The sequence below is a fragment of the Oncorhynchus keta genome, chromosome 18 (genome assembly GCF_023373465.1).
Source record: "Oncorhynchus keta strain PuntledgeMale-10-30-2019 chromosome 18, Oket_V2, whole genome shotgun sequence".
NCBI classification, from domain to species: Eukaryota; Metazoa; Chordata; class Actinopteri; order Salmoniformes; family Salmonidae; genus Oncorhynchus; species Oncorhynchus keta.
This window is the reverse complement of record NC_068438.1, coordinates 25,017,456-25,033,174: the sequence shown is the minus strand read 5'-3', so window position 1 is coordinate 25,033,174 and position 15,719 is coordinate 25,017,456. Positions and strand designations below refer to the sequence as shown.

General features: G+C 42.6%; 1 protein-coding gene across 8 annotated transcripts in view; it reads left to right on the top strand.

The window, feature by feature from the left end:
• Positions 1 to 2,726: 2,726 nt before the first annotated feature.
• LOC118397509 (vasodilator-stimulated phosphoprotein-like) overlaps positions 2,727 to 15,719 on the top strand; it is a 34,191-nt gene continuing 21,198 nt past the window's right edge. For 7 of the 8 annotated variants that reach the window (XM_052467765.1, XM_052467764.1, XM_052467763.1 and 4 more), the window contains exon 1: positions 2,727 to 3,224. In XM_052467765.1, coding sequence (XP_052323725.1) covers positions 3,220 to 3,224 — 5 coding nt within the window. In that variant the 5' untranslated portion in view covers positions 2,727 to 3,219. The remainder of the gene's footprint in view (positions 3,225 to 15,719) is intronic. The other variant, XM_035792358.2, reaches the window with a different exon arrangement.

Sequence of the window (15,719 nt, the reverse complement as noted above, 5' to 3'; positions counted from 1 at the left end):
AACCCGAGCTGCCACAGTTTGTTTCCAAGCAGATCCATGGTCGGGGTGTCAGTGCGGCGAGGCAGGTGGAGAAAGAGTGATAGAGTAGCAACTCTATAACACAGCAGTGGAGGCTGCTGAGGGGAGGATGACTCATAATAATGGCTGGAACGGAGCGAATGGAATATTTGATACATGCCACGTATGCCGCTCCAGCCACTACAGTCCTCCCCAATTAAGGTGCCACCAACCTCCTGTGACACACTTGAGGTCACCTCATCCTAGTGAAAAAGTGCTGCTACCCCACACATCAAGGCCAACATTATTGAATGATTTTTTTGTTAATTTAATTAGGCCTAAATATAGAAGTATAAATACATAGACATCCCATATGTTACTGGCAGACTAAAGGAAAATGTGGAGACACAATGTGTACTGCTACATGGCCAGGCCAGCTATGTTGCTCTGCTATGTGTTGTTCTTTTTCCTGTTATCAATCAGATAAAGGTGCAATTATAGACTACATAGAGACAAATGTATTTTCTGTATACAACCTGACTGGAATGTTTTTTTTTTCTCTTACAAAATAGTAGGTCTAAACTTCATCAATGTCAACCCATAAAACCATTCTCCTCTTAATTCAAACCTGTATTATCTTCTGCCATCTAGCGGTGTATATTAGTATTGTATGTTTGGCCGCCCAGTAGAGGGCTTGCTTAAACTTTTTAACTACTGCAGGCTACATGAGTGCAGAATGTGGAGCAACACTCAAGGTGCGTGTCAAACACCACCAGTCTACAGACGAACAAAAAGTTAAAGAGGGATAAACCTCTAAGGTTTGATAAAGCATTGTCCCCATGAAGACAAAATGAAGAGTTTCAGCTGTGTATCTTCCTTATGGTAGACCTATCTTCTTCCACTGTGCAGTGACTTACATATTTGAGGTGATCCTCCCCTCGACAATTCCCCTAGTAGAGGTCATAGACCTAGTCCGGGTCAACTCATTTGGGCAAAATTTCTTTAGCTTCCCTCTGCCTGGTGACCAGCCCAGATCTCAAACACATAGTGTCTCTACCCCTCCCCTGCTCTCCTGTCCACACACACTACTTTTAACTGAATGGCATGTTATTATAATTAAAATGTTCTTATAAATCTAGGCTGTATTAACAAACAATCTTTTGGACATTGTGTTAGGTGAGAAGATTACCTTGTCTCACCTGTTTCTGAAATTTCCTGAAAAATAATCTGTGGTCAAAATAACTCTTGCATATGGTTCTATTATCTATTATGCACAGTGAAATAATCCATGACCCATATTAATCCCTATTAAAATGATTAGTACTCAAGCCCCCTGCCTCTACCACCATTCCAGTTTTTCCCCAGACTAATTTTCAATCTCTTCTCTCATTTTTGCTACAATCCTAGACTCACTGACATGAGGGCACACACACACACACACACACACACACACACACACACACACACACACACACACACACACACACACAATGTACTCTCTTCGGGTGCAGTTTCAGTAGTGGCCAGCAGAAAGCAGATTGAATGGAGGGTGCTAAAATTGTGTGACAGGCTGTCAGTTGCTCAGTAGATTTTAGAATGGTCATCTGTTGTGTGTGTGTGTGTGTGTGTGTGTGTGTGTGTGTGTGTGTGTGTGTATTAAGGCCTATCAGTGCTTCAGATGTTTACACAAGCCATTGAGACGTAATGCATTCCTCCCTTTTCTGCTCCAGTTCCCTCTCCCCCATACGGAGAAAATACAGTGCAATATTTAATGGCGGTGACAACACTGTTTAATGAAACAATACGGCCCAAGGGGGTGTGGTATATGTTCAATATACCACGGCTCAGGGCTGTTCTTATGTGCCTGAACACAGCCATTAACCGTGGTATATTGCCATATATCATAAACCTGAGGTGCCTTATTTCTATTATACACTGGTTACCAACATAATTAGAGCAGTAAAAATAAATGTTTTGTCATACCCGTGGTATATGGTCTGATATATCACGGCTGTCAGCCAATCAGCATTCAGGGCTCAACCCACCCAGTTTATAATTCACTTGCATCCTGCCAATGAACAGTCCTTAGCCGTGGTATATTGGCCATATACCACACCTCCTTGGGCCTTATTGCTTAAATAGTCTTTCCCATTATCTTCCTCCTTCATTATGTATGAAGTTAGTAGGCCTATAGTGGTGGCAGGTAGCCTAGCGGTTAGAACATTTGGCCAGTAAACAAAAGGTTGCTGGTTTGAACACCTGAGCCAGGAGGGTGAAAAATCTGTCAATGTGCCCTTGAGCAGGGCACTTAACCCTAATTTGCTCCAGGTGCACTGTACTATCTGGTGTATGTGGCAATATAATTATTTGTTTTAGCCTACAGCTAGTTTCTTAAACTACTTGTCTCACCATTATTAACGTTATGTGCACAACGTTGACTATAGATAGGGCAGTCTTGTTTAGTGCAACAGGCCTATGTTGCTTAAATTCTAAGTACAGTATGTTCTCAACTTTCCACCAACTGCCTTGAACCGAATTGGAGTTATGCCTTTCAACCACTAGGGAAAGGCAGAGTGGTGTGGATGGTTCCCAAGGTTAGTGCTATCCGGGATCCTTGGGACATGGACATCCCTCGCCAAAAGCCAAACCTTAACCCACTGAAAACGTACACTTCAATGGGGGGGTAGGGACGTCCTAAGGATCCCATATTGCAATAAGTTTTTTTTCTAACTACATAGAGGAGGGGCGGGTGAACATGGAAAGAAAGCCTACTTCGAATTGAAAGCTGGAGGCGGGTTGAGTTTAAACACCAATTAAATTACACAGACCGAGAAGGTCTGGAGAAGATTCACAGCATTATCGATCAACGTTCCCACGTTTACAAAATTGAAAAAGAGCCTTTAGTTTGTCCTGACAGTGTTCGCTCGTATATGGTAGGTAGTCTGTTTAGAAAGGAGAGATGAGTCTTGGATCCTGATTGGAGTTGGCAAGCGCGCTCCACTACTGTATCCAGTCTTTCAACTCCTCTCTCCCCGAAACCAGGAAATCATCGAGGTGTGCTTATCTTTATCCTGCTTGTGGATCGTAGGCTATCCCTTTACGTGTATATAGATGTGTATCTTGCCGATATCGTCGTTTTTATTTTATTTTTTTGTTTTTGAACCCCGGGCTTAGATCTGAGGCCGAAAAAACTGCATCGGATAGGATCTCCACTCTCTAACAATGAGGTAAAGCGATTCAAATCTGATCGGTCTGTTCATTTTGTTTTGTGACTACAATACAAATCGATTTTGTGCGCTTGTAGTGATCGAGCATGGCTGGTGTAAGTTTTTGTTTTGAGTCATATGATTTATCATATTGTAACTTCGATAGATCTCGAACTGTTTTGGTAGTCTAGTTTTGACTCGACATAGCCTAAACATTGTCATCATCAAAGTGACCGCCAGACTAAATCAACTTGTTTCAATGCAGAGCACCTTATACAATGTATCACTTTGTAGCCCATGACTGAGAGAAGAAAAAGAGAAATGCCAGCTCGAGCGGTGTCTGTCCCCTTGTCATACGGTAGTAGCCTGTTGCTCTGTCATAGTTTAACATATTGTCAAGTGGCCTAATTCCAGTACAATGGGCCTAAGCCTAGAGAGCATTAGACCGGGTAATTTGTACTTTACTTGAATTACAATTTGTGTCCCATGGTGATTTACATGTATCATGGAATCAATTATTTATTGTGTCCTATTTGAGACATTTTGGTGGGAAATGGAACTGCTATCTGTAATGGTGCCCTGTGGTAGAGCACGCTGTTGTGTATGATAGACGTGGAGTTGTCTGGTTAGCTGGCCTGCCATAGTTCCACTGCTAGACATGGAGTTGTCTGATCAGCTGGCCTGCCATAGTTCCACGTATCCATGCAAGGACCCTATTTCCCCCGTAGTTGGCCAACCAGGCCTGTACACACACACAACCAAATAGCGCCGAGCATGGAACAAGCCAGTCTACGAATTCCACATCCTGTTGCAGCCTGTGAAGTTGGCAATTACACGAGTTGAAGCCAAGACTATTTAGGCCTTTTCTGGAATGTTATTTTTTTCCCCTGACTCTAACACAATGGCCCCTCGCATATCACCTGGGCCTATGTACATTTGTATTCTATAATCTATCTGGGACTCTATCCACAATGTATATTTGTTGTGATTCTATAACCTGTGTAACAAGTTATTTATCATTAACCAATCTTGAATCTCTCACTTCTTTTGCAAAAGCAAGTTGGGTAAGTAAGGGCTTGTATTGTTTTTAACCTGTTGCTGGTCACTTTGGTTTACTTTGTTAAAGCCAACACTAATTTCTAGGCCGAATGAATGGGCTCTGGCCCCATCTGAGGTCATATCATTTACCTTGCTTACATAATGGGTTAGGAATGTAATGTTGTCTGTCATGTAATCAACTTCATTGTCCTCAGCATAGTTTAACATATGTGAATGTTGAGACGAGTGTAGCCAGCTGGTTAAATGTTCCATGGTTTCTCCCAATACAGGTAGGCCAAGATCCTGAGGTTACCCAAATCGAATAAATAGAAACCTCAGTCAATACATCCAAGGAAGTTTTATTACACAAAGATAACCATATTCTCTGTCCACCCTGGCTGTGCATACATCCTCCCTATAACCATAATCAGCTGAGACAGAGAAACATGGAGGAAACTATCTCAGACTACACAGTCACACAGGAAATGCATCAGTCTTCGTTAATGGCAGCTGGAGGATTCATTGTTGTTATAAAAGCGATGCCCGCTGTGACTCACTCCAGGTGTCTGGTACTAACTGCCCCACACACACACACACACCCTTCAGGTGTAAGGTGGGTGTGAAACATTTGATCTAAGAAGTTGAAGGGAGTCAATTCAGGAAGTGAACTAAACTTATAATTCAATCATCGAAAAAAGGGAATTTGTTTTCAATGACTTCTTAATCAAATTAAAAGCAGAAGCTATTTTATTTAAAAAGTTTTGTATATATTTTCTGAATTTTAAATTCATGCCACTTCCTGAATTGACAGCTTTCAATTTGAATTGAGCCCAACCCGGTTACTTACAAGCTCTTTTCCAATGATACAGAGTTAAATAATAAGAATAGAAAACACAATAATGACGATATATACAAGTAGTACCATTACAGTATCAATGTGTAGGGATACATGGTAATTTAGGTAGATATGTACATGTAGGCAGGGGTAAAGCAACTAGGCATCAGCATATATAGTGTCTAGCAAGGAACTGTGTTTGGGGTGATAAAAGGCTGCTCTCATCAGTTACAAATGTTCTCCTTTCACTCTTACCATGTTGAGCACAGTTAAAATGTATATAATTTAAAAAAAAACATTTTGGAGAATATTCAGAGGTGGAAACTTTCTGGGAATTAATGGGAATATATGGGTATTAATACCATGTAGATGTTTTTTTGCATTGGATATATTTACAATATCATATGGAGACAAACATACATCTTATCTTATCATAATTGCAAATAATTAAATCCTTCCAATAGAGAGAATGAATTTAGTTATGAATTGAACTTTAATTAAATGAGTTGACTCTTCACATGGGATGATTTCAATGAACAACAAAAGGAAATATTGAATGATCCATCGCATCTCCCAAAAACGTTTTCAACATCAGTAAAATGATAGTCTAGAAACTAAAGCTTTGGTTGTCTTCCTCTCAGGCTTCCATGTCTTCTCCCTGGACCTCCTCAATGTCCACCTCTTGAACATCAGACTCTGAGGCCTCATCTTCACTGTCCCTTTCCAAACTTGTTGAGGATGGCTCGTTGTCAGGCTCAAAAAGCTGCAAATTTGCCCAGATTGCCACCAATTTCTCAACGTGTGTGTGTGTGTTCCCGTTCCCAAACAAGGACTAGTTGCGCTCTGAGGCAACAGGGGAAAGAGCCTCAGATCCATAAAGTCTCTTCCACCAGGTGGCTGATGAGATATGTTGGCACGACTGCCATATTGCATCTCCATCCCAAAGCCCCTGCTTGGAAGATACTTCACCAGACTGCCAAGAACCTTGCCCTCATCCAGGTCAAGGTGGCGAGACACTGTAGTGATGATACCATAGGGCTGGTTGATATCTGCACCAGACAGGATGCTCTTGCTAGCATTACTTGGGGCCCAACATGTACGCTGTGGCGTGTAAGGGCTTCAGGCAGAAGTCTTCACGTTTTTTGATGTTTTTCAGAACTGCAGTTTCCTCTGCTTGGAGCAACAGTGAAGTGGGCAGGACAGTATGGATTTCTTCTCTTACATCTGCAAGCAGAGTCTGAACATCAGACAGGATGGCATTGAGAGAGACAATCTGTGAAAAGGCTACTGCTATAGGTTTCGGGCTGCTTACCACTCTCTCCCAAAATACATCATCCAGGAGGATCCTCTTGATGGGGCTGTCCATATCAGCAGACTGTATGTCCATTTCTTCAAGAGACGCCTTACCCTCCAGGGGACTGTCAAACATGACAACACCACCCCAACGGGTGTTGCTGGGCAGCTTCAATGTGGTGCTCTTATTCTTCTCACTTTGCTTGGTGAGGTATATTGCTGCTATAACTTGATGACCCTTCACATACCTAACCATTTCCTTGGCTCTCATGTAGTGTATCCATTGTTTTCAGTGCCATGATGTCCTTGAGGAGCATATTCAATGCATGAGCAGCACAGCCAATGGGTGTGATGCGAGGGTAGGACACCTTCACTTTAGACCAAGCAGTCTTCATGTTCGCAGTATTTTCTGTCACCAGTGCAAATATATTCTGTGGTCCAAGGTCATTGATGACTGCCTTCAGCTCATCTGCAAAGTAGAGACCAGTGTGTCTGTTGTCCCTTGTGTCTGTGCTCTTGTAGAATACTGGTTGAGGGGTGGAGATGATGCAATTAATTATTCCTTGCCCACGAACATTCGACCACCAATCAAACAAGATTGCAATACAGTCTGCTTTCTCTATGATTTGCTTGACCTTCACTTGAACTCTGAACTCTGCATCCAGCAAATTAGTAGATCATGCATTTCTATTTGGAGGGGTGTATGCTGGGAGAAGAACATTTAGAATTCTCTTCCAATACACATTGCCTGTGAGCATCAGAGGTGAACCAGTTGCATACACAGCTTGAGCAAGACATTCATCAGCATATCTCTGACTATGTTCCTCCATTGAGTCAAAAAAACTTCTGATTCCAGGAGGACCATGAGCTGTTGCTATCGATAAGGTGTTTGGTTCATCATTTTTACCTCAAATAGAGTAGAGGGACTTTTGTCAGTGTTTGTTTGTTGTGAGCACTGAGGGAACTTTGTGCACTTGGCCAGATGATTCTGCATCTTTGCATTCTTCACATATGATTTGTCACAATATTTGCAAATGTACACATCTTTTCCTTCTACATTAGCTGCAGTGAAATGTCTCCATACATCAGATGGTGCCTGTGGCATTTTCCTGTAAAGATTAAATAAAAAACATAAATAGTTAAGCAGTTAGATTAAACAACTCCTTTGTAAGATAAATGTTTTAAAATGAAACATGTATGGAAACAAGTGAATTAACACTCAGTTAGCAGGCTCAAGCTATCTAAAACCCACATGGTAGCAAAAACTAAGAATCGGTTATTGTTAACAAGTTAGAAATTATTTAAACCCACTTTGCTGTAGGCTACTATTTACTAGTCAACAAAAAAATCATGTATGTCGTGTAAAATGTATTCACCCCACTCAGTATTGTTATCAAAACTTACCAGAAAGTATGTAGTCCTAGGCTCAGACAGTGTAGTAGTGTGGGCTCAATAGCATCTCATTAGTGTGCAAGATCTTGAGAATCAGCTGTGCATGTGATGGAAGAATGCACTGTGCATGCAGAGGGTTGCAATTCCATTGAATTGGGGATAGTTTAACCAAAATATGCCACAAGACCTAGAATTGCCTTGTGTATCCTGCAAAAAAAGGTTCACTGTATTAAGCTAACTTTCTTTGCTGAATTAAAGCAAAATTCCCTAAATTCCCAGACTTAACTTGCCATGGAAAATTTCCCAGAAATTTCCTGCAAAGTTTTCCAACCCTTTGCAACCCTATACAGCGCGACTTACAGGGTTACATGCCTTGCTCAAGGGCCCATCAACAGATGTTTCACCTAGTCTGCTCTGAGATTCAAACCAGCAACCTTTCAATTACTGGCTCAACGCTCTTAAAATCAAATCACCCCCAACACACAGGACCTGCCGACGTGTGTTTGGGGTGATAAAAGGCTTTTCTCACAAGTTTAAAATATTCCCCTTTCACTCTCTCCATGCTGAGCACGTATAGTATTGATCTACTTAAAAGCAGGAACACACACTCTGACTCACCTACAGTCTCCTTTTATTTCTCTCACGTCATTCTTTGTCTGCCTGCCTGTCTGTATTGAAATGGGCTATGAAGGCCAGACTGGCTTGTGTAGATTCACAGGGAGTGTATTTCACTTGCTACCCTCTCCTCCTCTCTCCCTTTACCATCATAAGTGAACTTTTAACCCCTAGCTGAGAAGTCAGAACTTATTATGGCTGATGTTTTTCTAACTTTGTCTCTTTGACGACACAGTCATGTAACAGTCATTTTATCGCACATAATCGTTGTGTGTTTGTCATCACCAATCGCTGGTATGAAAAATAAATCATACCAGTCTCCATAAGTAGACCATTTCCTTTGTTCATCAAAGTAGATTCAGATGGGTTCCCTGTACGAAAATCAAATGGATGTGTGTGGAAATCAATTGAACTTGTGTGGTAGTATTCACTGAAAATACTTTGTGCGTCATCATTAACACTGAATGACACTGTGGCTGAGCAATCTGTGACATGCTTCATCACAAGCTCTCCCATTTAAAACAATTCGATGCAGTGCACAATGTACAAAAATAAGCCTAAATTGCCGCAATAGGGACATCCAGTTTCCTTGGTGGTTGTGGGTTTTCTTCTATTACTAAGCATCTAGATTATAATATCCCTGCCTTGTTCAGCGCTGTCACTCACACGTCTAGGCGGGTGCAGAATGGTGGCTAGGGCATGGTAAACAGGAAGCAACAGTTTGGCTTTGGTCACTGACCAAAGAATCCTCTACACCCTCCTATAGTACGGTATACTGACGGTGAAGGAAATGCATGTCTCATAATTAGGCTCACCTCTTAATTCTTCCTATGAAGTTGCGCAAACTCAACATTTCGCAGTGCGTGTCGGGATAGCACTTTGCTCTGGGGCATCCTGGTTTGTTTGATGTGTCTATTGCAGGGTCTAATTAGCTGCTACCCCCCCAGCTAGCGTTGGGACACTTGTGCATAAAGCGGAGGTGAACGTGCAAATTGAGTTTTGAGGGGAAGGGGCGGTTTAGGATTCTGCCTGACACTCCCATGTACACCATTCTGTTCCTTCCCTCCACCCTAGCTAGTACACTTTCATGCACCCTCATTCCCAATGCTCCTAGTTTCTCCTTTTATATCCCATCAATAAGAAAAGTGCTGCCTGTAGCTGATCCTTATAGATGCTGTAGGTAAGGAGGAAACTGTTTTCTCAGGGCCACTTGTGTCTCTGGAACAAAGATCATCATATTTTCCTTATGGTTCCCTGGGCAACTCCAGGTCTTGGTTGGCTTTGTCCCAACAAGCCGAGGACATCATAGCTACACAGTGTAAAATTGCACAGTCACTGGAGCTGTAGGTGAGAAACTAAACACTAGGCATTGGACATCATAGAATTAGGAACTCTAATAGTAATTTTAATAGGATCTCTATGTTGGATGCTGTAAAATCACAAGCATGAGTGGTCTCTGGCCGGGGCTGAGATGGGCTAGGTCTGACCTGGTGACGCTAAAGCTTGTTGCGGAAGCTATACTGTAAAGTTTTAATGCACAGTCAGCAATGGCTGCAATTTCTCCCTCTTGTTCTCTTTGTCGCTCTCCATTCATAACTCTCTCTTCCTCCCTAGGTGAAAATGGAAAGGGAGATCTGTGGAAAACAACAGCTTTTATAGCATCAGCCATTGCCAAAAACTCTGTCACAAATACTGACTTTCCCTTCTGCCATACACGAGGATGCTAAGACAATGCATTAACTGGATACAAGCTATATTTTGTTTGGAAGATTAAAATAGAGGCTCAAGCGATGCCACTGTTGGTTAAATAGGCAGTTTATTTTTTTAGATCTGACATCAAACTATTTCCTGCATGGGTGACATTTTTTGTGAAAGTTTCTGTAAACAACATTAATCAATCAGCTTTTGTGCTATCGCTGGACTGGTTGCTTCTTCACATCTCCCAGTTGGGTCTCTCTGTCTGAGATTTGTGTTGAATAATTCTAGGTTTAGTCATTTGGATACATTTTCAATGGGTAGTGAATTTGTGAATCATCTCTACTGAATGTCCACCATGGCATATAGCTGTACAAAAAAGTACCACCTCGTTTAAAAGGTAGATTTACTGATCCTCATTCCATTGCTTCATTCTCAACTAACAAGCATGTTCATGCAATTAATCTTAGTGACCACGAGGCAAGTTTAACCATTTAGAAGACACTTTATAAGATGGTGTGTGCATACTATCAAAGAGTAAGACAGCAACATTTCATAGATCCATGATTTGATTGTGTACTTCAGCAAAAAAAATGTACTTCCTGAGTCTTGACCAGCGTTGACCCTTTTGAAGCCGATAAAGAAATTCTACTACTCAGCATCTATGTGTCAAGCCACAGGCATGCAGGTGAGGTATCAACTCCATTTAGTTTCTATCCTTCCTCCCTTGCTCTTTTATGCTCTGTGTGCGCAGCTTCATACCCATAACATATTCTCTGGAGATGGGGACAGAGTTATGTCTGGGGGGGATCTTCTCCAAGGGGCTATGCCTCCTCCTCAGCCTCTCAGAGAGGATATGCTTGGCCCTGTAAAAGGAATTAAGTGAACGAAGAGAGATGATTCGATGGTCCAAATAAGGGCATAGTGAGTGCCAGTCATGGCACCCCCAGAGCGCTTCAGGAGCTGGAATGCTGCTTTTGCTCCTCGGCCTCTTTCAAGTGGTCAGAGGTCTGGCCCAGACAGCCAAGGAACATTTCCACAACATTGGAGAGACTATTCCAGAGAAACTCCGGCACCGATGAGTCAGCACACAAAGAATGCTGAGTGGTTTGGACCTGACCGAGAAAGAAAGAGGGGAAAAAGTGAGAGTTGGCGCATGAAAGGCAGAACATAACAAGAGACAGAGAATCCAACACCTTAGAGAGGGAGAGAGCGAGCCTGGTGCTGTGTTTATTTAACTAGGCAAGTCAGTTAAGATCAAATTCTTATTTACAATGACTGCCTACAGTGGCCAAACCCTAACCTGGACGATGCTGGGGCAATTGTGCTCGCCCTATGGGACTCCCAGTCACTGCTGGTTGTGATACAGCCTTGACTCGAACCAGGGTCTGTAGTGACGCTGAGATGCAGTGCCTTAGACTGCTGTGCCACTCAGGCGCCTGGTGCTGTGTGCCTCACAGGGGAGAGATTAAAAGCACTAGTCTGCATGTAGCGGCATGCTAGGACCTGTGTGAGGGGCAGGCACGAGGAAGGGTGATGGAGAGAAGGAAAGTTAACAGCAGTCGGCAAAGGATTACAACAGGGGTCCTGGTCCTCCTCAATCTTTAGTTTGAGGCTTCAGTAGTCAGCCAGTCAGTCCATACGGTTTGCCTCTTACAAAAACTACCTGTTCTTCAAGGATCTGAGGTTTTCTGTCCATTTATCATCCTATTCAGTGTACAGCCTATGTGTTTTTGTGTTTGACTGAATTTTTAAAATTTGTAAAAAAAAAAATGTAACTACTTGTTATTCAGTCCTGTTACTGCCTGTGTCCCACTGTGTTAGTGTCAATTGGGCCAGAGGTACACTACAAAAGTATATGGACACTCCTTCAAATGAGTGGATTCAGCTATTTCATCCACACCCGTTACTGACGGGTGTATAAAATCGAGCACACAGCCATGCAATCTCCATAGGAAAACATTGTCAGTAGAATGGCCCGTACTGAAAAGCTTAGTGACTTTCAATGTGGCACCGTCATAGGATGCCACCTTTCCAACAGGTCAGTTGTTCAAATTTCTGCCCTGCTTGAGCTGCTCCGGTCAATTGTAAATGCTGTTATTGAGAAGTGGCAACGTCTAGGCGCAACAACGGCTCAGCAACAAAGTGTTAGGCTACACAAGCTCACAGAATGGGAGTGCTGAAGTGCGTACCACATAAAAATTGTCTGTCCTCGTCTGTCACTATAGAGTTCCAAACTGCCTCTGGAAGCAACATCAGCACAAGAACTGCTGGTCGGTAGCTTCATGAAATGGGTTTCCATGGCCGAGCAACTGCACACAAGCCTAAGATCACCATGCGCAATGCCAAGCGTCGGCTGGAGTGATGTAAAGTTCGCCTCCATTGGACTCTGGAGTGATGAATGAGTCTTCATTCAGTCAGTCCGACAGGAAATCTGGGTTCGGCAGATGCCAGGAGAACTCATAGTGCAAAAATGTAACGTTTGGTAGAGGAGGAATAATGGTCTGGGGCTGTTTTCTTATGGTTCGGGCTAGGCCCCTTAGTTCCAATGTAGAGAAATCTTAATGCTACAGCATACAATGACATTCTAGACTTTTCTGTGCTTCCAAATTTGTGGCAACAGTTTGGGGAAGGCCCTTTCCTGTTTGTTTCAGCATGACAATGCCCTTGGCACAAAGCGGGGTCCATACAGAAATGGTTTGTCGAGATCTGTGTGGAAGAACTTGACTGGCCTGCACAGAGCCCTGACCTCAACCCCATCGAACACCTTTGGGATGAATTGTCTGCGAGCCGGGCCTAATCGCCCAAAATCAGTTTCCTACCTCACTAATGCTCTTGTGGCTGAATGGAAGCAAGTCCCCGCAGCAATGTTCCAACATCTAGTGGAAAGCCTTCCCAGTAGAGTGGAGGCTGTTATAGCAGCGAAGGGAGTGTGGACCAACTCTATAATAATGCCCATGATTTTAGAATGCAATGTTCAATTAGCAGGTGTCCACATACACTACATGAAAAATGTATCACTGAGTCTGTCACTGTGACAGCCCTGTACTTGACTGGAGGGTAATTTTATTGAGGACAATACTGTCAGATACTGGAAACTTCAAAACTAATGCAATTTTTTTTGTACGTAAACTGAATAAGTCACGCATGGTTGGTCACCTATGCCCACGTTGTTTGTGTGTGTACTCACCTTGTGGTGCTAGAGATACCCAGGTTGTGCGCTGTATCCTGGAGAGACAGGACCAGGTTATTTTTACTCTGCCTTTAAGAATGTGTGTGATCGGCATCTTCATCATCCACGACTTGGAACTGGGGTCTTTACTTTTATCAGGGCTGAGAGAGGGAGTTAGCATTGCTTTACTTTTTGTTTTAGCTCATTTTAAACTATACATTTTTTTTTAGTGGGAAGAGGTAATATGAGTGGAATGACTTTTGTTCACATTTCCACTGAAGTCCTAAGATCTGAATAAACTGAGCTGTGATTCATCTTATTTCATTATCTTTAGTCATGTTGATCTTCTCATGATATACACATTAGAATAATAAAATGTTTTTGGAGTTCAAGCACCCTTTTTGGTTGGTACATGACTCCATCTGTGAGGAAATTAAAGCGCATTAGACTTTCTGTTGATTTGATGTGCTAGACTGGATAGTTTGTCTGTCATGGCTGACCCCACAACATCATAGCACACTGGCAGGACATAGCAAGCACTCAACATATGAGTATCCAACATGTTCTGCCAAATGAACAGAGGCCAAAGTGGAACAGTGGAGGGAAAGTCCAAATTGCTAACATGTTGGCACAGGGCTTGAGATAAAAAAAATAATGGTTGACTGATTAACTGGTAGCCTAAGTATGAACGCAGAGATGAGGATTGAGGGATTAAGAGGGACGATGGGGGACAGACGTAGAGACAGAGAGGGGGAGGGAAGAAAATGAGGAGTGTGGAGAAGAGCATGGTGGGAGGGCCAGGTAAACAGAGCGAGCAGAGACACTGGACCTGGCTGTACTTGTCAGTACAAGCTCTGAGCAAAGCCTTATACAGACTTCTCAGAGCGTATGCCTCTGTTGTGCACTGCAGTTTCCTGTTAACCCCTCACTGACTGAGAAATTACAGGCTCCGATTCTGGCTCTAAATGTCTGAGTTTCTATATTTTGTTTATTTATTCAACGAAACGTTGTCATTGAGTTTGGTTTGTTGGCAGGTGTTGTCCGTCTGTGTATTCAGACTGTAAACTTTATCATAATGTATATCAGTTGGGTTGCTAATTTGTCATCTTGACAAACAGGATATTTTCATAAGCTTTGCAGCAGCACTTGGTTATGATTTTGACATGTGCAGCAGCCACGTCCAACACCGTTAATGTTTCAAGGGTATGTGAAAATTCCTCAGATTAAGACTGTTCTGTCCATTCCTTGTTTGACTTATTTTAATGCTCAGCCTGCCAGTGACCTATTGGCTCTCACAGTACAACACCTCTTAATTAAATGAACTGGTCAGCTAGTAAATGCTTAGCTTAATTGCTAGTCTGGACTCTTAACTAACCTTCAAGGACTGCATTATGTGTGCTGCTTGGACACTGTCACAGGAATAAGTTGTTTATGGACTTTTTCCCCCCATGGTTCATTCAGATGTTAATGTGTGGAAAAACATGTGCATCCATGGAGCATGTCCGCCAACCCTGTGGACTGTGTGTGTGTGTGTGTGTGTGGCCTGCTTTAACATGGGAGTCTCAATGTCTGTAGATGTATCAATAATTAACTTCTCACTCTCCTCCTGAGCCCCTGCTTTCTCTCCAATTAACAATGCATCCACTTCCCTGTCCCCTTTCTCTGTACCTTACCAGTTTGGAGCTGCCCTCACTGCTCCATACCTGGGTGGGTTGCATTCACTAAAAACAAATGTGAGCAAGCCTTTATAAATGGAATATTGGCATTCTTGCTGGAAAAGTTTGGCTTGTACTTCTGTGTCTACTGACCACGATCCACATCTCTTTCCTCACACGTTGTCCCCAGCCAGAGACATCTTTTATTTAATTTTTCTTTCTAGCACTTCCTCCTTTCTGCACATGCTTACCTAACAAACATTTAGGTCAACAGTGGGCACGAGTGGGTAAACCTGGACGGGTGAGTTTGTATGTATGAGCGTGTGTCTATTGTTAACTAGTCAGGCTGAGTCAACCCTTATTTGGCATTGCTGGGAGCAGGAAGTGGGCTGTGGCTACAGAGCTGTGTCACAGGAAGTGGGAGATTGTATCACAGCCTGGAGAGAGGTGAAATGGGAGAAGAGATGGAAAAGGGGAGAAATGAGGCTCTCTGATGGTCTGCTCTGTCTTCCTCTCTCTCATCACACTTACTAGACTTTAAGCAAAAATACCGTGGGCTACACACATACTGCAATGTAAACTGGCAAACTTGTTGTGAAAGAGCAAGTAAGGCATTTCACTGTACTAGTGAACGTGACTAACTTGAAACTAGCTAGCAGGAGTTATGTGTATTGTAAGCTAATTTGATGTGTAGGGATGAGAAAATAAACCCTTTCAATTGTCTGCACATGCTTGTGGATTGTTGCATTATTCAATATTGTAATGTTTTAGAAGAAAGATTGCTCGGATTAAGTAGTTTTCTTAGTGGCTACTGTGGAAGG